The sequence below is a fragment of the Calypte anna genome, chromosome Z, assembly GCF_003957555.1.
Source record: "Calypte anna isolate BGI_N300 chromosome Z, bCalAnn1_v1.p, whole genome shotgun sequence".
Taxonomy (NCBI): domain Eukaryota; kingdom Metazoa; phylum Chordata; class Aves; order Apodiformes; family Trochilidae; genus Calypte; species Calypte anna.
In genome coordinates this window covers 45,282,113-45,307,378 of record NC_044274.1, presented here as the reverse complement: position 1 = coordinate 45,307,378, position 25,266 = coordinate 45,282,113, and the positions used below count along the sequence as shown (strand labels likewise).

The window sequence follows — 25,266 nt, the reverse complement described above, 5'->3', positions numbered from 1 at the left end:
ATAACAGAAATAAAGGAGTTTTACTTTTTTTTTTTCTTTTTTTCCCCTGAGTGTATGTAGTTTATACTGTGCATACAGATACATAATTATTTTGCAATATCTATTTTCTCAACTTGCCACATTACCCTGAAGGTTTGTTTCAGAGCCAGAGTACCAAGAGATGCAGTTTTGACTTATTATTTCTTTAATGGCAATTTCAGATTATTTCTCAACTAGATTTGACACAGAGCAAAAAGGAACACATACTCAGAAATAAATAAGCACAAACACAAAACAAAATCTGCACAAAAAACCCCACTGTTTAGGAAGCTTTGTGCCAGATAAATAGAAAATAATGTGTAGAATTTGGCATTATTTGAAGAAAGCAACCCTGTATTCTCTCATGATCCTGGTATACATAGAACTATTCCTTCATCTTGTCTAGGAGGGTGCAAGGAACCTCCTTGGGTGCAAAGGATTTTGTTGTTTTTTTTTTAAATTAAAAACAAATAAGCACAGGAGACAGCATGTAGATTTATGACTTCTGTAAGTGAACTTCCTCTCTTTTGGAAGTAGTGAAGAGATGAGGAAGTTTCTGTCTCTCTGAAGAGAAAGAGGAAAAAAGCATGGAAGCATTATTCCTCCAAAATGAGAAAAACAAACTTGCATGCCATTTCAATTAGAAATTCTGATCAAAACACTGTGGATGGAAAAGGAGCAAGGATGGAACAGAAGCAAGTATTCACATAATTATGAAGAGCTGGAAAAGGGTCATGTAATATTAAAAGATGTATTCGAATTGTGAAGCAAGTAATTATTTTGAAGTGGTTACTAAAGTAGGATGTGATAATAATGATTAAAACAGTGTGAAATGGCACTAAGCTCCTGAAAGTAGTTGTATGAGCTAGATGAGAAGTCAGTGTTCATCAGAAAGTTACACATGTATTTTTTGATCTCACGGTATCATAAAGTTGCAATAACAATTTGATGTATACTATCAGGTTATTTTTTTTGTAATTTCATCCATGCAATGTAAAAAATTCCATAAAAAGTAAAATAAAATAATGTGATGCCAAGAGCATTTTGAAAAACAAAAATCATCAGCAGTAACTGATAAAAACTGTTTTGTTTTCCCAAATCAAAATTAACTGGAGGACTTCAATACTATCAATAAAGGCCAGTGGTTTCCTGCTGCACGTTACATCTCTAACTCCTGAAGATGAACAACAGTATCTCTTTTTTCCTTCTCTATCACCAGTTCAAGCGTCATCTGAAGTGATGATAACTGAACCATCTGTACCCATTTCTGCCTTTGAATTGTATAGTTGCTTTCAAGAAACACTAGTGAGGATTTCTGCTGACAGAGAAGGTCCTAATTCCTGACCACAAATGTTCTCACCAGCTCCCTTTAGCTGGCAGTAGAGCTCATGCAGCCATGTGGTGAGCCCGTTCAGGGAACTGAACCAACTGAAAACAGTAAAGACAAATAAAACGATTAGTTTTCAGCTGAATCTATTTCCTGAGACAATCCTTGAACAGCTGCACATGTGCTAGTGCCAGGATCAGTCACAAGAGAGTCAACAAGAATGCACAGCCAGGCCAGGGAGATGATTTACAGTGATGATCAAGCTGCAGCCTTAGTCCACTGCCTAGACAAGAGCATGAAATCAAATGGAAATACTTTTCACTAATTCTGTTTCAAAATGGATGAACCTTGGACAAGATGGAAATGAAGTAATATCTTGATAGCTGGGATTTCAAAGGGAAATGCTGAATGCCCTTGGGCACACCAGTGAGAATGAAATTTGACGTTGACCTGATGTTGTGAACATTCTAATTTTGTATGTCACACCACTCTGCCCTAGATGGTTTAGATTAAAAAAACATATGAAAGCTCAGATGTTTGCATAGATTGGTTAAAATGTTCTGGACAGTAGATCCTACATATTTAGTGATTTAATGTATTTTTGCAACACTGACTATAAATGGATAAGATTATGTTCTGAATATTTTTTAATGATTTAACTAATAAAGATAAGACAAAACACCCAAACTTTTAAGTTATATTACAGCAGCATCCATTTCTTTTTATGGATGTTATACATTATATGACCTATAATAACATTTTTTAGTTAATAAATGTGATTTTCTATACAGATATTCCAAGGAACATGCCCATAGTATAACACAAAATGATTGTCAAATTTATACCAAATGTTACCTTTTTTTTTTATGGTCAACATTCTGCTACATATTTTTCCATGTCTGATCCTCCATATGCTACCATCTTTGTAATTAAGAACATAGGATTTACACACCAAAATGCAAAAAGATACTCCCCATTTTTTGTGACTGCAACTGCAACTGCAACCCTTAGATGCTCTTCAAATTTATTTCCATGTATTTCTGAGAGTAGATCTTCCTTTTCACATCTAATGAGATTATTTTTTAGACCAGTCTTAATGTCTTTCTGACCAGCATGTTCTATTAAGTAATAAGCAACAGTTTTCTCTATCATAGTTGTTAATATTAATTTTTAACATTTTTTTTCAAGGCTTTTTAACTACATCAGGCATTTACAGGACCTCCCTACCATACAGTACGTGAAAATCTCCAGTTTTTCTGTTTTTTTTATTGTAGTGTTAGCATTCATATCAACCTCCAAATGCAACGAATGTGCAGACTGTAGAAAAATGAGATCAACATGAATTTTTACTCCCCGTGTCAGGCTAACGAAGTCTTGAGGAGTCTTAAGCAAGGATTAGTGACGCAATGGACTATAAAGAAATTATTGTCAGTGATCTTTCTGGGAGCTGCTACTCCTTCGATCATAGACATGGCTGCCCATAGCTGCTCTAAAGAAGCATTCTTTTTATGATGGCTCAGTGCATGCTTTATCTAGAAAATTTTGAGATAGACTATATTGGCATTGAAGAAACAGCTATAATTTACTGTGTTTAATGGATAGCTATCCAAGTTCTTTTAGTCACAAATTTCTGACATGAGAGGCTGTTGCTTTCCACAGTGCCAATGCCTGTCTGTGGAGGTATACTCCATGAATTACTGACAAGGTGGCTTGTAAATGATTACTGTCTTCGAAACAAACTCCTTCATGGTCTTCTAGATTATCATTCACAGATTATCAATGTGATATTACTGACAGGAGGAAAAAACAGTGTCTGGAAACTGGTATTATTAGGAAAGACAACAGGCAATTGCAAATTCTTTTTAACAAGCACGGTGGACCATAACTTGTTTGGAGCTTGTACTGTGTGTATCCTCTTAACATTACACAGTTTTCTTAAGTAATCTAAGGATTAGATTAAATGCAGAGAACACGGATACTTGTGTATACTAACAAAACCAGATGCTGTGTCTAGTGAAAAAGAAAGCACGACATTTTGAACAAACACATAACCAAGAAGTGGTGAAAATTACCTCATACTCCTGTGAGAACTTCAAATTGTCATTTGCTTTCAATCTTTCAATATGATCTGCCAGTTCCAAGATAGGTATTGGGGGATGACTGGCCATACCTGTTGAACAGGAAATAAGAACAGAATTTAAAGTAAACTACATTGACATCATTTCTCTAAAATTTAGAAAATGCAGTAGTTAGAATGGCTAGAAATGTGTAATTAATAAAGATGTCGTATGTGAGAGAAGCAGGCAAATAGTTTGGTTACTCAAAGCAAGACATGCTCTGGATAGATGAGCTCTGAAGCCAAATTAAAAAAAGTTACCAAGCATATTCCCAAAGCTAACATTCCTACTGTAGAGGAAAGAGTTACTGTGATATGAGTGAATAAGGCTAGCTAGGCATGGAAAAATGAAATAGTTAGACCTTACAGTTGACCTCTGCTTTGAGTAATGACTCTTAATGTCATTTCAAACTCCTTCTCCTGCACTGCATGAAATGGAAACTCCATTGAATCAGATGAGGAAAGGTGACTTGAGAAACAGACACTGAAAAAGCCCTGAAGAGGAAAGAATTCTTTTGACAGAAAACAAAGTGGCTTATGCGTAATCAAGAAAAATGAACTTGAAGAATGAAGGTTACCAAGGTAACCGGAGACACCTGAACCTGCAAAGGAAATGGTAAAAAACAAAGAAACCTCGAACTAACATAAAGCTAACTTACAAAAGGAATAATAAAAAATGAAATGGACAGCTTGAGGATTAATAATAATGCATAAAGGCATACACTGACTACATATTCTGGCTAAACTAGAAATACTTATTTGATGAATTTTTGAGGTGACTGACATTCACATGCAACTATGAATGACTAGAATAACATGCTTGTAGACAACAGTCACTGAAGACAACATTGGACATCAGACAATCAGAACTTCAAAAATGTTTTCACTAGTAGCAGATTGTAGAGCAGGGGTTGTAGAGCTTGGCTGGACACATATACTGACTGCACTAGTACCTTAAAATCTGCCTAATGTGAAACCCCATTTATCAACCCCCAGAAGTACCTACAATCTACTTCAGGTGTAAACATCTTTGTCCACTGATGAAGACAGTGAGTGAAAAAGAAGAGGAGGAGCTGGGAGTCAGAGTTAGAGATGGGAAACCAGGGTATAGTGAAAGCAAAGTAAAAGAAAGCCAAGAAAAGATGTGGGGTCAACTAGAACAATCTGCCAGCTACAGATTTGCCAGACAAAAATTTGTGAACTTGTTTGTTCCATGCTAACAGTCTTCATGATGACCCCTCTCCAAAATGCTTACATTCTTCTCTTCATGCTTTATACTATCACACCTAAAATGAAAGTGCGTTTTCAATTGCTTGTGGGAAGAAATCAGAGCTGGCTAGAAAAAACAAGCTAGTGAACCCCAGGATCTCTTGAAATTACAAAAAACCCAAACAAAACAGTGATGATTCAAGGGGGCTCAAGCTGGAAGCCATGTCACACAATGCAGTTTGCTTTGTCACCGTGAATTTTAAGAGCATGCCTAAGACAGCTAACTTGCATTTCCTCTACACATAGCTGAAAATGACCATGTGGTTACAACACAGTCACACGATAGCATACTTCTCTCTTTTTAAATTTTTAAGCATTCTTGTTTTCTTTTTTGTTTCTTTGACATTTCAGGCATCATACTCTAGTATGGCTCTGGTATGAGTCAAAAATAATGTTCAGTAGACTGGCCCTAATTCTTCTGACCCTAACTATATTTATTTATTTATTACCTTCGTAGCACATCTGTGATAGAGACTATGTAAACTAGTTAATAAGGCAAGCAGTCAGTCAACTAACAAAGCAGAATATTCAGATATAATGGGGAGGTTTCTCACAAATTTCAATTAACAAATTAGTCTGCAAGTACTAATTTATTCGAATCAGTTCTGTTTTTCTCCCATTACCTTATAAATTTCACTTAACAGAACTTGGCTATTCTCAAAATAAATGTGGGTGACAGTCATGTAGTAATTACACCAATTGATCCAGATCAAGCACCCCTATGGAAAAATATATGAGTGAAAAGGCACAAGAGAACTCTAGATTGATCCAGAGATGGAGGTGAACTGATGTACATCTAAAACAGTGCTTGAACAGAGAAAATAATAGAGACAAAGATGTTTAGACCTTTTCGAGCGAATCGTGGGAGAGAGTTATTATCATATAAGGACTGAGTGGTAGTTTGGCTAGAGAGGGAGGACACAGAGCCAATCAGGGAGGCGTAGGGGACTGAATTACTGCTCAAAGCTGTAAAAAGTAAAAGCCAATTGGAAATGGGAAACATATTAGTAACAGCAGTAGACCATCATAATCAATCAATCTTGTACATACAGGCACTTCAGACATGCACAAAACAGTGTCTGGAAACTCAACTGAAAAGATGTTTAACGGTCTGGTTACTCTACTGTAAACATAAAGGATGTAAAACCAAAGAGAATGAGACTTGCTCATTGCACGATGAACCTGACTAATCACCAGTGCCATAAACATGTATCTCAATACCAATGTTTTCACAGCTTATTGCGAAAGATTTTTGTTTTAAAAATGCTGCATATCCTTTCTTTTTAAAACTATTTCTTGTTTATACGGTTCTTTGTATGCCACCTGACATTTCTACAGGGAGACTTTAGATTAAACACTTGCAAGTAAACTTGACATAAACTTTCTTTTCTAAAGAAAAAAAATGAACTACTTGGAGCTTCAGAATCTGGCAAATTTTGACTTCATATAACCCCTTTGTCCACAATTCATTTTAGACACACCTGTACACTTACTTTCTTAAAATAGTATTTTGCAGATAAATTATGTAATAATTGCATTTGATATATTTTCATCTTTTAAATATATGAAATGAGCTCTACTGAAATGATAAAAGAAGTTAATATTCAAAAGAACTGCTGGGGGATGTCTGCTATGTAATTAGTCTATGAATCATAACAAGCATCATAGCAGAATATGCTAGGAATGAACATTTTAAGATCTCATCATATCTCATGCAAAAGCATGAGGCTCCTACTGACCTTACTGTGAATTGCATGTGAAGAGCAGGTGTAGAACTTGACTCCAAAACCACACCCAAAATATATCTAAATACTTATTTTTGTGGCTACAAATAAGAAAATACACTTATTTGCTGACACACCTCCACATCACTCAACATACGCTATGTAAACAAAAAAAAACTTAAAGACAAATACAGCTAAATTACAACAGATCCTGTGACATGCTAGAATGTCAAAAGAAACACCATGCTGAAAACATGCTTTCAAACTTCTTCTAAATGAGAAAACAAAGAGATAAAAACACTTAAAACCTCAAAAAGACAAAAAAACACCAAAGACGAAACCAACCCAGAAAACACTACATGCAAAACACAGCTGCAACTGTACCCATAAAAAGCTTTCATTTCCAGATTTGGTAGAAGGTTGTCTAATATGATTAAATTCATGCGGCCTAGTAGTAACCCTTCCACATGAATTCATTGAGAATGTATGGTGTAAAACCAGTGCAGAATTATCTTTCGATTAATCTGTGGTAAATACATGACTAAGGAACATCAGACACCATATGTGACACAATTTCAAGGAAAAACTGAGAGAGCGAGGTCAAAATTCATCTGCATATTAACACATTAAACCTGTTAAATACACTATTTCAGCCCATTGAAACAAGTGGGTGTTTTGGCCTTGTTGTTACTGCATTAAATTAGGATTTTATTTATTGTCAGGGTTTTCCTGTAAGGGCTTTTTAAAACATTTAACACACACTTATTTCGAAATTTGGACTACACCCTGACATTCCCACAATAAACAAGAAGGAATTTGGAAATTAAAACAAGTGCATGGTTGCTAGCATACAGACTACAATCTAGATGAAATGAAAATGTGACACATTATTTTCAACGAAATTACTTTACAAAATAACTTGTATTTCAGGTTCACAAGAAGTAACACTGTGATTTTAAAAACTGATTTATTACATCCTCATTTTTATTTAATAAAATACTTTCCCACACACCAATCTATGTTGATTAAGATTATGTGCCTTTATAGAAAAAGGAAGGAATCAGTAACAGTGGTTAATGTTACTGATGCTTAGACTTCTCACAAAAAAGTGGAAAGAAAGACATATTTAAAGTCTGGACTTGGAAAATGGAAAAAATGAAAGGCCAACCATAATGAGTATGATCTGGCATCCGTGAAAATTTAGCAAAGATGCGTTTAGTATAACTGAAAAATGAAAACTACCGTTTTTTTCATGCAGTTAAAGTTAAGGCAGAGAGTCATCCTACATCCTGTTTGCCAGGTTAAATTCACAAGATTAGCTCCAGGGTGTTCTGCAGTGGTTATCCTAAAACAGTTACCAATGGGCATATAACATAGCAAAATATAGCACTTTTATTGCAGAAGAATTATTCACTTCAAAACTAGATTAATTAATTAATTTTCAGGAATGAAAGCAGTTTTTCTTCTGTATTAGCTCTTCCAAGCAGCCTAGGGGCTCTGTAGCCTCACAGCAGAAGCCCTAGCTCTGAGGTAGGTGTAAAATCCATCTACATTGTTAGTAGGGGACATCCAGTTTTCAGACCCTGAGATAAAATTGTTCCATACAATAACATGTTGCAAAACTGTTGGCTAAAATCCAGAAGAAAAAACCCAAACTAAACCAAAACTCTTGTGAGAAGCAGAACATTCAACTCTATTCCCCAGCTAAGCAGATGCTGACTCCTTCTAGGTTTGAAAACAACCAAGATGTCAGAGAAGAGTTTGCACTTTGAATCCTATACCTCTTTTAGATGCCTAATTGCTCCAGGTGAGTCAAGTTCACATGAAGAGCTATATGTAAGATTGCTTCCCATCAGAAAGCTATTCCAGTCTGGTTTTGTCATGGAGACAAACCGCAGTACTTCCTTCAGTATTGCAATGGTTCTTGTGAACAGGAACTGCATGGATAAACTAAGGGAGGAAACTTCCTGCTATCCTGCAAAGCAACTGAATAAACACAGACACCTCACCTATTATTTACACCTTTTTCTTCTGAACATGTTTTACCCTTTTTCTGTCTTGTCTTGGAAATTAATGGAACTTCCTTAGGAATCCAGGGAAAAAGTGCTCTGTGAGCACTTACTGATCTAATAAAAAACCAGAGTTTTTAATGAAGAACTGTAATAATTCTATTTATTTTTCTTTTATATTTCAAAGTATCCTGTTTAGTTTGTAAGAGATAATGAATTTAATTGTTTAATTGGAACCCAGTTACACAAACTACTTATCAGTGCGATGCATTGTATACTTAAAAAAGGAGAAAAAAGGTAACTTTTGAGGAATGACTCAAATTGAGTCTTTGGCTGGTGGACAGATTGCAGTCTTTGACTGAGCCTTAGATCTCACATTGCCCATTCAATCTCCTTAACATTGACTATTTTCTTCTGTGCAAACCTGGGCTTCCTCTTTTGAGAAAAACTTTTGTAATGACTTAATTTTTATCCCTGCCCTACCTTTACCATATGGCATAGAATCTTCTAAAGTTTGCACACAAGGTTAATGACTTTGAACATGAATTTCACAAGAAACTTGTAGAATGGGAAAAAATGTAGCTTACTTCTCTTTAGCTACTCTAGTTCTGTGAGAATAATAGATTTATAAATGAAATCCTGTATACTACTGGGAGATTAGATATTTTTATACTCAAATAAAATTTAGCACAGCTATGACCCATATGGTATATGGGCTTATCTAAAAAATATGCATTTCTGGATAACACATACAGACATGGGATTTTGTTCTCAGACAAAAACCTGTAGGCTATTCCAAACTTCAAGACAAAGTCTCAATTTTACTCCATTCTGTGAGAAGCAAAGACAGAAATTAATTCAATCCTTTCTGGACAAGGTAAAGTAGAAAATCCTTTATGTAAGTATCACATTAGTGAAGAACGAAGTTCTCTGTTGACTGGACAACACAAGTGGAAGGCAAGCAAAATATCTGCTGTGCTGGTAGTGTAGACTTTGGATTTTGATGACATAATGTTGAATTGACAGTTTTATGAAAAGTACAACAGAATTGTGCCTAAATGTCACCAAAGATAAAATCTTGCTTTCCAGTAATTTCTTTCAAAATGTTACTGCCTATCAGAAATATTTTGTCCTTGTGGTTGGATATCAAATTTTAACAGAAAGGTTTTGCTTTAAAGTTATTTTGATAGTTTTAGCTAATTGGATTCCCTCACACAAAATATAAGTTTACTTGCATTTTTGCAAAGAGTGTGTTTAGAAATCTTTTAAAGTATTAAAGTTTATGACAACGCCAAATTTTGTAGGGTTTTTGTTTTGTTTCACCCCTCTCAGTGAAAAATGGCACTGTGGACAGGCCAACACTCTAACACTTATGGAACTTTCTGTTTTTCTCCTACGTGTACCAGTTTGTGTGCCTGCAAAGCTCTATGCAAACTGTGGATGCCTTCATAACGAAAAAAAATGAAACTATGCAGAATGATCTGTCCTCATGCAGAGGAACTGACTAGGCATATGCTGATTATTAAATCTCCTTCACCACTCTGACATCAGCAATGAATGAAGGAACATATAGGAAGAGCCAAAAGGTCAATTCATGGCTCTGAGATTGGTGTTGTCAACAGGGCTTTGGGTTCTATGATCATGACTTGGTATACGAGGCACCAGAGCTATGAAAAAATAATAGGATGCGTTTTTCCCAGAGGGGAAAAAAGATTCTGGGGCAGGAGCTGGTAGGGCTCACTGATAGGGCTTTTAACTGGATTTGAAGAGGGAAAGGGGCAATTGCAGGCCAGTCAATGATGAACAGTAGGGACCAGACCCTTCCTATGCAGAAAGGTACAGCAACTAAAATGCATTTATGCTAATGCATGTAGCATGGGAAATAAGCAGGAAGAGCTTGAAGCTATTGTCCAGCAAGAAAACTATGATATAATTGCCCTTACAGAAACATGGTGGGATGCACTCCATGATTGGAGGGCTGGATTAAATGGCTATAGGCTCTTCAGAAGGGATAGGTATAGAAGGAGAGAAAGGGGTGTGGCCCTCTATGTTAGGGAAGGTCTTGAGCACGTTAATGATGGTGATCATTGAGTTGAATGCTTATGGGTAAGAATCAGGGGGAATGCCAACAAAGCAGATATCATGGTAGGGGACTGTTATAGACCACCCAGCCAGGGTGAGGAGGTTGATTAAGTGTTCTATAAGCAACTGGGGAAGGTTTCAGATTTGCTTCCCCTTGCTCTTCTGGGAGACTTCCACTTACCAGATGTCTGCTGGAAACATAATACTGCAGACAGGGAGCAGACCCAGAGATTCTTGGAGTGTGTAGAAGATAACCTCCTATCACAGCTGGTGACTTAGCCAACTAGGTCTTGCATCTGAGTCACAACAACCCCATGGTAAGCTACAGACCTGGGAGTATTGCTTGACAGTCGACTTAATATGAGTCAGCAGTGTGCTCAGGTGGCCAAGAAGGCCATTGGCATCCTGGCTTGAATTAGGAACACTGTGGCCAGCAGGAATAGGGAGGTGATCATCCCTCTGTACTCAGCTCTGGTGAGGCCACATCTTGAGTACTGTGTTCAGTTCTGGGCACCTCACTATAGGAGGGACACAGAAATGCTGGAGAGTGTCCAGAGAAGGGCAACAAAGCTCATAAAGGGCCTGGAGCACAAGTCCTGTGTGGAGCAGCTGAGGGAGCTGGGGGTGTTTTGCCTGGAGAAGAGGAGGCTGAGAGGAGACCTTAGAGCTCTCTTCAGCCACCTCAAGGGAGGTTGGAGCAAGGAGGGAAACAGCCTCTTCTCTTTAGAGAACTGTGATAGGACCAGAGGAAATGGATTGAAGCTGTGCCAGGGGAAGTTTAGGTTGGATGTTAGGAAACATTTTTCACTGAGAGGGTTGTCAGGCACTGGAATGTCCTGCCCAGGACAGCGGTGGAGTCACCATCCCTGGAGGTATTTAGAAGGCATTCGGACCTGGTTCTTAGGGATATGGTTTAGTAGTTAGCTAATGGTGTTCATCAAAGGTTGGACTTGGAGGTCTCTTCCGACCTAAAACATCCTGTGATACTTTTACGTCTTTGTCATTTATTTTGGTTTTAGATGATGTTCAGAAATAGTAATACCTTACGGAGTAGAAAAGACTGTTTTAGAAGGGTGACTGCAGATTTCTCAGTACAAGAAACTCAACACATAACTACATCAGCCCTAATGGCTTCCCTCAGCTGCCTACTTTGCCCCAGCAGTAACCTTCTGCCTATTTCTGCTGGCTGGTAGAATATAAACATGTGGGAGACAAAGAACACAAAACTGGTATCCTTTTTGTCTTGCATGTTATTTGATGGTGTGTTACTGTGTGGAGTTGGATGAGCATTCTGGGAGAATCTATACATCTAATAGCCCTAACCGAAGTAAATGTGATTTAAATGTGATTTACCTGAGGTTCTGCCTTAACTAGTACAAGAACTGTACCTTGGGTTTACTGGGACTAAGATTACATATTATGAACATGTTAATTAGCAACTGTTCCACAGCAAGACAAAACTGGGGTATGAATGTCCTCCTTGATGCTTGGTTGCATGCTGAGTAACACAATGGCCTGACCCATGCCCAGGGGTCGTAAGATGTACAGTAGCTGACATGCTGCTGATGGGGCAGCACTTCCTTCATATAGCCACTGTTTGAAAGATTGGAAATTAGATTCAAAAGTTCAATTAATCCTTTGTAATAGTTAGGATGTCAGTTTCTGCACCCAGTCTCCCAACATCTCAAGTACTTAATTTCCTGACTTTATGAACTTTAATTATTTATATTTTGTACTTAATTTAATATATTTTACAAACAGAAGGCTCAGGAGTATTTGGTACATAATTAGTATCAGATGGCTACTGTGTGTAACCCTATTACAATAGAAAACAAGTCTGCTGGTACACACAATGATCAAAATAAAGTATTTTTTTAAATAGACTCATAAAAAGATGGTAAAAAATTAATAGTATTTTAAGTATTTGCCTCCTGGTGTTCCTTGATTATCAAACCAAGCAGATTTAACAAAACAATGCTTAATAAATAAAATAAGTCAATAAAATATTGAGTAGCGTGTTACTTCTACCTTCAGAACTGCTGACATGTTCATATTCTCCTTGGACCTAACATACAGCTTGATTTGAAAAGACAAGATAATTTCACTAGTTGGTATTTCTTTCCTGTATTGTGCATTTGTGATGCAGTGAAACTTGCAATGATGTTAAAGGATTATCTGATAATGCAGCAGATAAGAGGAAAGCTTATTTACAAAGAAGTAACTGTAAGAATATCATCAAAAAATAGAGGGATGTTGATTTCCTAATAATAACTTACAGCATTGTTGTATTTAGTTAGGATTTTTAGCATATAAAACACACCCATATATGTGACTTTGGAGTCTTCCTTACAGAATATTAATTTTCTTTCATGCAAGATTCTTCTTTAAGAAGAGAAATTACAGAATTATTTTGAAAGCTAACAAAGAAATACATGGTGCAAAAACTCGTAAATCATCAACATATATTTTTCTAAACAATCCGCCTTTCTCTTTTGCAACAGCACCACTAATCATTTTGTGATCACAGAGCTCTCAGTGCATTACTGTCTCTTACCCGGAGTCTGAAAATTAAGGCGTCGCAGCTCCACTGGGTCTGTGGGATGGTGAGAAGGGACCTCCTTGCTGTTGGGTATGCTGCTCTTTCTAGAGTCAGATTCAGCCCTCTTCCTGCATGGAGAAAGTGAATACACATTACCATATGACAGAGGTCTTAGCTTGAAAAATGAAGATGTCTAAATGTTCAATCTTTATATTCTAAAGCTGAGATGCTTTTTTTCTGAAAGAGTATTTTATCCAGTACAAAGGTAAAATCATTATGCATGATAAGCAGGGCAGGAATAATTTGCAATGGCAAAGTGAATCTAAATACAGTAATATTGGAGGGAAAACAACTCCATTCTGCCCCAAATTGATCATCTCATCATTCTGGGTCCTTGAATTGTCAACTCTTTCAAGATGTAACATGAAACTTACAAAAATTCACACTATGTCTGTTTCAAAAGTTAGCTAGCTTTATTAAAAAGTAGCTAACTCTAGAGCATGCAATTGGAAACAAACATGCCAAGTTATTATCATTGAATAGTTCTTAATTTCTATGTACAGTTCTGTATTAGGTATAAAAAATAACCTGCATTTTTCAAATACATTCAATATGACAGACATCAACACACATGGCAGCTATCCCAGACTACATCAATTACTTTCACTTTCTAGGAATTAAGAACCTGTTCTGTTGCCTCTCATTTCTGTAAGAGCAGCAGTACACAACTGATCACATTCACAAAAGCCTTGGGTTCTTTAGGAATGTTTATGAAAGTATGACTTTCATTGAAATTATATTACTTCTGACAATGTACAGAAAACAATTTCAGAAAGACAGAGAGATGGAAAGACAAAAACAGAGAAAGATAGGAAAGATAGAAGGGAAGGGTAGGAAGGGAAGGAAGGGAAGGAAGGGAAGGAAGGAAGGAAGGAAGGAAGGAAGGAAGGAAGGAAGGAAGGAAGGAAGGAAGGAAGGAAGGAAGGAAGGAAGGAAGGAAGGAAGGAAGGAAGGAAGGAAGGAAGGAAGGAAGGAAGGAAGGAAGGAAGGAAGGAAGGAAGGAAGGAAGGAAGGAAGGAAGGAAGGAAGGAAGGAAGGAAGGAAGGAAGGAAGGAAGGAAGGGAGGGAGGGAGGAGGGAGGGAGGGAGGGAGGGAGGGAGGGAGGGAGGGAGGGAGGAAGGAAGGAAGGAAGAGAGGAAGGGAGGAAGAGAGGAAGGAAGAGAGGAAGGGAGGAAGGAAAAGGAAGAAAAGAAAGGGAGAAAGAAAAAAACCAGAAAAAAACCTATGTTTGCATCCCATTCTCTAGAGAGAAGCACACGTGTTCAGATTCTGACTGTTCTAGTTAAATGGACTCCCATCATTTAAGGGTATGACTTCCTAATGCAAGACATGGAGAGATATGCTACATGAAGAGTATCTACCACTCTGCATTCTTCTTAAGGAACATGGAAATGTATTATTTTTAATGTGAAGTGGAATCCTTCTTTTCTAGTCTGGTGGGAAAATGCAAACTGGTTGATATTTTTCCTGTAATATAAAATGAGGATGCAAACAACAGCAAAGTCATACTTAGCAAAAACAGAATCAAGATGATTTTAAAGTTTATGAACCAAAATCTTTCTTTACAGGTGTCCAGTATTTGCTCTAACATACTATTATTGTTCGCTTTTTATTTATTTATTTCTTCTTTTTCTATTCTACTCACAATGCTACATCTACTGAAAAAGCTGTATCTGCTATCATTCTACTGGGCTCCTCTCTTCAAAATGCTCTGATCTGTTTTTTGATGTTCTTGAAATAATGAACACCTGGAGACAGTTTAAGTCATTACTGGGCAGCACAGATTGATATTAATCTATGAAAAGCATTGAAGTATCTTCCGTACAATTCTTAGAAGGCAATGGTATAGTTTATTATTTATGATTATCCTCAGAATGACTCTGAATTTTCTGTATCTTTCCAGAGTGTAATAGACACAAAAATTCTATTAGATTATGCAATGATTTTGAGACAGGTAGGAAAAAATTCCACAAAGGATGAATGAGATCACCATAGCATTTTCACTTATAGAACTGCAAGTCAGCAGTCTATGTGTATGGAACATTATGGAGATATAGAGTGGCTAAAACTTCAACCACAACTATAAATTCCTTCAATAGCTTTGGTTATAACAAAGAACCACTGTTTTAATTTCATTAAAGCACAAAATCTTTGGTACACTGTATAGCAGTGCAGCCTCTTGAAGATGTACTTCAGGGATACAGAAATAAAAGCAGCAAAACTAGGCTGCATATTTTACATTATATTACAGTACTGTCAGCACTTTCAGTTGTTTTCTTATTGATAGATTACTGTCTGCATTTGCCTATATTGATAGATGCTTCATCTTACATCATTATCATGATAACTTTTTTTTTTCCTCTTTTTTTGTTCTTTTCTGGATTAAACAGAAAATAATTACTTTTTTACTTCTCACCTGTCAGGTTTACTGCTCCATTTTAATGCAGCAAAGAGGGGAGAAAAGTTGTAATGTTAGTTGACCATCAGCAAACAGGATAAGCATGACAACAGGAAATGTAGGAAACTGTGACTTTCAGTAAAGATACAGAACTAAGCTAAATTAAAAAAATGACAATTTATTAAGTATTTAATGCTTGGGAATTAAAGAATAAATGACTACAAGGCTAAATCCAAAGAGAATCTTCTTTTGCTGAAAATAAACCATCTCTTTTAGAGATTATCTGCAAAGTAGTGCCACCTAAAATTTTAACAAGTGACATAATAGTGAATGGGTGTTTAATTTGAGCTGTCAAAGTCATGTTACCTCTTGCATTCTAGAAAGAAGAGATGTGAAAGAAGGGAGGAAAAGCAAGAGGAGAATGGAGAGTAGAGGACAAGAGAAAGAGAGAAAAGGAGAAGATGGAGAGAAAGACAAATGAAGAATGAGGTTAAATACATAAGATACGTAAGACTTGTACTAAATTAAAACAAAACGAAACAAAAACCAAAACTATTTTACAAAAACAGGTAATTAAATGGCAAGAAATTTTTAATAGCAACCTAGTAAGTAATGCAAACAAAAATCTTTCTCCAATGCAGTATTACACACCTTTTTTAGATTTAGACAGAATGTCACAGACTTGAAGTTTACAGTGAGGTATATAGATTTGTAGTGATCTATAAAGATCAGCTAAACAGGGAATATACTGTATTATCTGCCACCAACTATTCACAGTGTCTGGCTTTTAAGTCTGTCTCATAATAAATAAGAGTTCTACAAATTTTAACCGTGTGGAGTCTGCAATAACCAGATTACTCACATGTTATGTAAAAGTCTCTGTAGAACTTTATCAGCACTTAAGACCCCCTCCTTTTTAATTTCTCTGGTTTTTTTTAATACCTGTTTCTTTTTTTACTTAAAGATTCAGCAAGTCACCAGCAGTCCAATGGAGGTGACTGTGCCCCTCTAATACATTCTGGTGAGACCCCAAATGCAGTACTGTGTCCAGCTCTAGGATACTCAGTACAGAAAAGACATGGACATGTTGAAGCAGGTCCAGAGGAGGGACACAAAAATGATCAGAAGGCCGGAACACCTCTACTGTAAGGAAAGGCTGAGAGAACTGGGGTTGTTCAGTCTGGAGAAGAGAAGGCTCCATGGAGACCTTTCATCATGTAAAGTGGGCTTAAAAAAAAAAAAGGATGGGAATAGACTTTTTGGTAGGGCCTGAGGTGAAGGAATTTTTTATGATGGTGAAACACTGGAACAGTGGTAGATGCCCCATCCTTGGAAATATTCAAGGTCAGGTAGGATGGCTCTCTGAGCAACCTGATATAGTTGAAGATGTTTCTGCTCTCTACAGAAGGGTTGGAGTGGACGACCTTTAAAGGTCCCTTCTAATCCAAACTATTTTTCTATGAATCTATTATTCAGTGACAAATCTGAATGTTCTAAAGATTCAAGCTTAGGCTTCTGTGTTTTGAAAAAACAAAACCGCATTTTTTAAGAGCAAAGAAGACAAAGTATATCAAGATGGATTTAATTTCTTCTCTGTGCAAAAGGAAACCCACTCTACAAACAAACCTGATTCAAGAAAGGTGTGGGACATTTTGCTCTTAAAATATAATTAAAAGGCTGAAATTAGAGAAATTGTGATTTCCTAAAACCCAGAGAGAATTGCCACATAAATTTACATGTTGAAAAAAAAAAATAACGAAAGGATGCTTCATGTAGACGTGCACTTTTTAGTCTTTCTAGTTTGTGAGTTGCTGAGATACACTGAAAAATTTTTAGAGCTTTCTTTGGCTTTCACTAACTGGGTTGCTAAACATCTCAATCTCGCATAATTGAACATGTATCACATATTGAAAAGCAAGTCTAAAGGATTTACTGTAGGTCTGCCTAACTCGTAGGTTGCAGATGTGTATTGCTTTATCAAGAACCACCTTGAGATATAACTCATGACACAAACTACCCTCATAATAGTTAGGCTTGCCTCTAGGCTGCACCATCTCTATAGCTGGTAAATGTTTGCCTCTGTTTGAGATTTTGGTTATAGATCTTACTACATTGCATATTTTACTCCAAGTTTGAACTAGGAAAAAATTTATATTCTTGAGGCCAAGACTATGAGTAGAAAGAAAGTGATGTTTCCTCATTATACTCAACCTCTAAGGGTGGTATCACTGCTGCAATGACAGAGAACACAAGAATGACCAAATCAGTTCAGTTTGTTGTCATCAATTCCAGAAAGACAGAAAATTCAGCTAAACACTGGAACAGGTTTTTCAGAGAGGTGGAGGGGTTTCCATTCCTGGATGCAATGCAACTTGTGTGGACATGTGCCCTGGTTTGAGCCAGGACAGAACTAATTTTGGTTTTAGTAATTTTACTTTTCACTCTTACTCTTCTAAAGTCACCGCACTTTCTAAAATTGAAAGCGTGGTCTTCAGTAATTGTTTGCTTCCAGGACTGGTAACAGTCAATGTTTCTAGTTACAGCTGTAGAATGGTATGCAGAAAGGCTCTTGCTTACACTTACTCCTACAGAAACCGAGGTAATTGTTTGGTTCTGCTAAACTTCCCATATTCTGGAAAGGAGAGGGAAGAAAAGGGGTCACACCTGCAACCCTCCTGTGGCAGGGAAGGAGCAGACTGGACAGGTGACCCAAATCTGAGGAAACATAGTATTCCATCCTACATGTGCCATAATCAATATAAAGCTGGTGATTTGGGAGGACTCTGTCTGTCTGCCTTTGATCTCCATGTGTGTGTTCATGAATCCTTGTGTTCCTGCATCCAGCTACCATCTGCTGCTGACTCCAGAAGCCCAGTTCAGGACTTTTGAAGGGCTGCCCTGCAGCCTGAATGGTGACATGAGTGCAGCTGATTTTGTACATGTAGGTTTATATTTCTACATATTTCATTATGTTTTTCATTACTATTGTTTCATTAAATCTGTTTAGTTTACAACCATAAGTCTCTGTCCCTTACTCTATTTTCTATTCTGGGAAGGGTTAATAAAGAGCATTTGTCATTTGTTTAATTGCTGGCCCAGCATCAAACCTTGACAAGGTATCTCTCAGCAATATGCTGTAGCTAGCCATGCTCTGAGAATAGCAATCAGGGCAATCTTCAGACTGTGATCCTTTGGTTCTTTGAATCTGCATGGTCTTTTGCACACCAAACATTAAACAGCCTCTGTTGTGTCGGGTATTATATAGCAGCTGTATCTGATGACAAAAGGTGCTCTTCAGTATTTTCCCATCTTTTACTGAGTACTAAGTTACATTGACCTTTTGGCCATATTCTAGTATCCAAAAATCTTTCTATACTGTATCTTTGCTTTCTGATTTTATAAATACAGAGGCAAAAATCTTCACACAAACTGGCCAACAAATAATAACAGGGTCAAACAATCACTCCTAGTCTTTGAAACAGTTAAATATGCTTCAGAGCAACCCATGCAACTTATCCACACTGTGACAGTGTTTGTTTCAATATTATTCTTTCAGAAACTGCAGTCATCCTTTCTCCATGACTGAAACAAAAATGTAAAAGTAGTATTGTAAATCAGGAGATTAGCTGTCCAAGTTTGTTCATACAGGCTTCCATGGACAAAGGCAATTGAGCATACTTGACCATTGTTTGCATCACTATCCTTCACACTTCAAAAGACATGGTCATTTCACAATCATCTTCTCCAAAAGCACATCCTTGAACACCAACTTGCCCTTTTAAATTATTTTTGCATGTATTTTAATGTATTAAGCATATGTCTTCTGTTCTTTGTTTTCTTCTCTGTCAACCATACCTGCTGTCCTTATATCCCAATATGTTCTAGAAATAATACTTGTAAAATCTCCTGTATCCATGAATGTTTGTTTTTCGAAATTTTATTTTATTTTACATTGTCCCACTCCTCTAGTCAAAGAAATTCCTTTTAAGAGAGTTAAGTGAGAAATTAAATTTCAATGTTTTCTCAAAGCACTGTTAAATACCCATACTGTCTTGTCTAGTTGTTGCTTTGCTCCAGACAGTGAAGCTGTGAAACTCTAGCTACTAGACTACATCCAGTTTGCGTGTTCTAGAAAAAAAACCCCAACAAAACGTAGAGACTACTTTTTTTACAGAAATTAGAAGTTTACAGGGAACTACAGACTAGTAAAACTACAGTCACAACTTCTCAGAGGCAGTTTTCCAAATTAGTTAAACAATTCCAAAGTAGATAAACAATTCACAGCTTGTAGCTGAAAATAGAAAAATAAACAGATACATACGGACATTTGCTTGAACAGTTCTAGCACCAGTAGTAAATAACAGATGGAAAATGTGTCCCCCGTTTTCAGGGAATAGCAATCTCTCACACTACTGATGAACAATTTTTACCTGCTCATTTGTGGAATATGCCTATAATTTTTTTTATGTAATATAATTGAAGATGGCTATTATGGTTCCATAAATGTCACCAATATTTCCAGAAGCAGTTACACATCTGCTTTATATGCCATTGTCAGGATTTGTTTTGTAGTATCAGAGAAGTTTTACTTTTACTACTCTAAAATAATCAGAAAGGGTATTTCACTTTTAGCACATTTCTAATCACCAGTTATAAAAGTGACAGACACAAAGAGGTTCACTACTTGCTAATCCATTAGAATGGCTGAGAAAATATCATTAATAGAAAACTTCAGGAGACATGGTATCTGCAATAAACAGACCATGTATTATGCTGCTCTATGATCCGAGAAAACATTCTATACATGAATATCTAAAGCTAAAGTTAATTCTGAACTAGTTTTTTGCTGCTGAATAGAAAATTCTCTTTCCAAAACCAGAAGCCATCTCTCTACATGCAACTTCAGACATACTTGACTGGAGACACTTAAGGTAAGAAGAGCACACAGGGTAGCAAAATTAGCACAATTTAAATATGTGTATGTGCTAGCATCAAAGCCATTAGTTTTAGAAGATATACTACATTTAATGAAATTATTCCTAGCGAGCCTCACCCCAAAAGGTCACAGCATCTTTACAGTATTCTTCAATTACACTTTATTAATAGATCTTAAAAAGTATTATGAACAAAATGTAAAACTTGAAATAAACTTTATGGTTTTTACTCTTTGGTTATGATTTAGTATCTTGACCCTTTGAACTCATTTACACTGTAAAAGGCTACTATGTATAAATTAAGGCATAATAAAAGTTTCTATCTGGTATGTTGTAAGGCAAAGTCTTAGTCTTTGTAGCAGCAAGCCTACATCTGTGTCACTGAGAGAAAAAGAATAAAAGTGAATTTTTGATCTTACTGAAAGATTATTAGGAAAAAGCTACTGATGTTTCTTTAATCTCTTAGTTCAGAGCTACAAATTCATGTATTACAATGTTAAATTGAGGCCAACTGTCAAAAGCAAAAACTCATATTACTTGAGTGGAGATGAAAATCCTATTTAACATCAAGCTGAATGTACATGAAGCTAATGTATTACTATCACATATCTAAAAATAAGTTTTAAAGTCAAATGTGGGAATTCCATACATATTTATATGCAAGCATGTATTTTCTTCACAAACACATGCAAAGTAGAAAAAAAATTGGAAATGCATAAATGTTAATAGAGTACCATCAGCAGAAAAAATATACCCACATGTCTGTTAATACTGGAAACTTTTCAGTCTGCTAAAATTTCTACATTGTTCTGAAAACCATTACTAAACAAGGAAATATCCCAAAGCAATGAATGTTACTACTGTAGTTCAAAAAATAGAGTGGTACAGAATTATCAACTGGCCAATGTATCAGGAAGTTACACACTTGATATGAAAACTAAATGGTAAACTTACCTTTTATAAAGAAGTATAGCAATAACAATACAGATGATAAACACCACTGCAAGAACTGGTCCAACAACCCAAATCAAGCCTTCTTCCTCATCTGTAATTGGTTGGGGATCAAGATCCATTGACACAACAGGATCAGAATATGGGCTGGTTGCATACATGGTCTATACAAGTAAAATAAATATTACTTAATGATAAAGGAGTGCATTTAAAACATTAACAATCCTAGATCTAAAATAAATCCATAAAAGATAATGATGCAATGGATGCAGTAATGTAAAAACACTGTTCTTCCTCAAATCAGGGAGTGTATAAACTTGCAAACCAAATTATGCATTGTTAGTACTATCTTTATTTTGTGCTCTATATATTATCAGTGATCTGGAGACATATGACATAAATTCAGTCCTTCACAGAATACTTTGTCATTTAAGCAAAGAACTAGAAAATGAAATATTAGGAAACTAAGGTCTATAATTCATTAGTTACATATTTTTGCGTTTTGTTTTAGTTTCATATTGGCTTAACACTGTCTTCCTGAAAGACATGAAAGCATATGTCTTGAAGAATGACAGTAACATAGGTAAAAATAAAGGGTAGTGAATATAAGAGGTTCCTAGAAAAGTGTCCTATGGCAATAACAGGATGCATTTTTATCAGTTGAAATTTGTTTGACAAATAGTCTTTTCTGAAAGATATAGAAAACTTGAATTTAAGACTGAAAAGCAAGGCAAGCCACTGTAGAATGTGGAAGGAAGCTAAAAACTTTAATAATTAATAGTATTTTTCTTAGGGATAGAACTAGAATTGAGGATAAACTGAATGGTGTAAAGCCAAGCGGCCTAGGATAAGATGTGTGATAAGAAACTAATTTTTTTTATTTTATTTTGGTCTGTCCTGACATGACTGATCTATGGCTGAGTGAAGAGCAAAAATGAGATAGCAGCAGGTGAGGAGCCAGCCTGTGAAAACTGGACCATGTAAAGAACTCTGAGCTAAAGTAAAGTCAGGAGTGGAGAATTGTTTGTACTTATTTTTTGTCTTTGCTGAAGTAGGTCCACCAGCAATAAAATCGTATTTGAACTACAACTATTGCAAAGGACATACAAACTTGATTAAGGTCAGAAGTTCCAGCTAAGACAGAATAAGATAACCAGGAGAAGACTTAGTTTTCATTTACCATGTTTGCACTATCTTATGAAAGATGCCCTAAACCAGGATGAGTGTTATCAAAGGAGACTTTTTTTTACACTTCATTTGGCCTTGTTCTGTACTAAGGGCTATGCCAGTGTGTTTAAGATTAGAGGTAGGACTGGGGCTAACAAAGCTGATGCACTTACACTAGCTGGTACTGAGCTAGTTCTTATGCCAGTTATGTTCTGCTCTTCTACTAAGCCTGGAACCAAATATTTTAGAAGTCTGTAATTGCTGTTTAGAAATTTGTGAGTCTCCATGGCCCATTCCTGAAAGACCTGAGCTGACCGAAGCTTTTTTTGTCATCTTCAGTATTCTCAAAAGATAGAAAAAAGCCCATTGCTACAGTAAGAACTTATTTATATTAAGCCTCTTCCTTTGGAGCAGGCAGAAAAAATGCTTGGAAAGGTATACACAGGGATACTGTGGGAACAGTATGTGCACTTTCTACCTGTTCTTCAATAAATAGGATTTTGAATTTAATTTTATCCTGCATATACTAATAACCAATATAAACTGTTTTATTATTTCGTCAAATTTATCTAATTTTTCTACCCTTCCTCTTGATAGGATACTTAACATATTTATAGACTCTAATCATAAGCTCTCTCAGCTTCCATTTTACTAAGTTAAACAAATTCAGACTTTCCCATGTCCTCTCGTAAAAAAAATTCTCCATTCTCCCAATCGATAGAGAAATTTTGTGTTTCTCTGAGGAGAGACTTTATGTGAAAAGTATATTCAGTATCAGGGAAAACACCCCTCATAAATTACAGCTCATACAACTGTAAATCCATAATCCTGTAAGGAAAGCAACTACATTGAGAGTAGGTATACAGGCCACCAGTCACTGAGGCTCACTTATCCTTATAGATTCTTTACTCTCTGTGAGTGCCTCATGCTGCTTATTCACATGGATGTTTCAGATGGCATGATAAACCTGGTATTATTCATCCTGTAGGTTGAGTAATGCCTTCTGAAATAACCAGTATGCCCATGTATATACATTGCCGTGTACCAGCCTTTTCAGCTGTAAACTGGCAGCCCTATTTACTACTGCTTTTCATCCTGATTTTTCTCTACCAAAGTAATAACCTTAGGGTTACAGGAAATGACCAATGCCTTAATAATTATGGAAAAATAAGAAATGGCATTTTGTATTGAAAAGATACATATTAGTACAGGCACTTTCTGACACACAGTTTTTGGCCACCTAACTTTATAGCCAAAAGCTGTGTACTTCTTCCAGTTTGAACTTTTCTGATGCAGTGCCTTCAAAATTCTGTCTATGAAGTAAAAGGGGAATGTTCGATTTATGTTAGAATTCACAGAAGGCACTTATTTTATTTTCAAACGAAGCTACGAATCCAAAAGTCTTCCAATTGATACTAATTCCTCACTGTGTTTAAGGAGGCAAATTCTGTTGACATCAAGAATATATATATAAGATAGATATATATATATATATATAGTGTAAGATTATACACTATAAGTATTTGACTATAATTCAGTTTATTGGTAGTAGCAGTTACAAATGGTTGAGCCAGCAAATATGCCTGTCAGGTTTACGTACCAATTAGAAAGACACTACATTAGACACTGTATGCTAAAATGCTAACGTGTATTTCAGCTTCTTCCAACAATCCTGACTCTTTTACACTATATTACATGCAGTAGATTAACCCAAGAATAAAGGGATGTAACTACAAGATGAATTATATAAAAAGCAATGACAGTTTATTACCTCACCTCAGGTATTTTCATTATTACTAAATTATTTTCTAACAATTCCCTGATAAAGTTGTTAGGGAATGACTGTAACTAAAAAAGCTAGCTGTGCATGTCTCTGACTCCACAGATCTTTCCAAGAATCCTATGCATCCAATATCACTATTCAGTGGTAGCATTAAGGAAAAAGTATGCTTAAAGTATGCTGAGAAAGATGCTGCTGTGAAGTTTGTCTCAGAATGTATGTCAATGATCTCAAATAGCAGAGCATTAATTTTATAAGGACAATGGAGCTGATAAAAGCTGATCCTTAGTTTTCAGTTATACACACAAGTAGCACCTGAAGATGCAAGCAAAGGAGAGAAGTCAAGAAATTAATTGAAATAACAAGGACATACTTGCTTTAGAGGTGTCTTGGCATATACTATAAAAATATTAGCTTTTGGGGTGTAAGCATTGAAAAATGTTTTCAAGATTATGAAAAAGTAATTTTGGGATTGAAAAATATTAACTAACTTACAGATTCTGAGTGCTCCATTACAGCCAAAACAAAGAAGACGTATTCTTGACCGCTCTGTAGTTGCTTGTTCTCAAAGCCACCATAATGCTTCTTATCCCCCAATGTGAACTCCGTAGGAAGAACTTCAAAGTGAGCTGCAATATATGGCTTTAATTCAACTTCCCTCCCAAGACGAATGCTTCGGCGTTTCCTAGCTATCTCCTTAAGCAGCTTTAGAATGAAGAGAGAAGGAAGAGAAAAAGGAATAACAGAAAGATAAATGTAAACAATTTTAATGTATTTTATTGACAAAGTAATGAGAAAATTCAGTGTATAAACAGGAGTTTATCTATGTTGCATGGGGTGTACCAGTATCACTAAACCAGTTCTTCCAAAATCTTCTAATTTCTTGTCAACC

General features: G+C 36.2%; 1 protein-coding gene across 1 annotated transcript in view; it reads right to left on the bottom strand.

Annotated features, from left to right (window-relative positions):
• Positions 1-25,266, bottom strand: part of PTPRD (protein tyrosine phosphatase receptor type D) — a 262,399-nt gene that overhangs the window by 63,175 nt on the left and 173,958 nt on the right. The window contains exons 21-26 of the mRNA XM_030466839.1: positions 24,870-25,079; positions 21,431-21,591; positions 15,561-15,572; positions 13,100-13,212; positions 5,577-5,696; positions 3,418-3,515 (exon numbers count right to left, since the gene is read on the bottom strand). Of these exons, the coding sequence (XP_030322699.1) occupies positions 3,418-3,515; positions 5,577-5,696; positions 13,100-13,212; positions 15,561-15,572; positions 21,431-21,591; positions 24,870-25,079 (714 nt within the window). The remainder of the gene's footprint in view (positions 1-3,417; positions 3,516-5,576; positions 5,697-13,099; positions 13,213-15,560; positions 15,573-21,430; positions 21,592-24,869; positions 25,080-25,266) is intronic.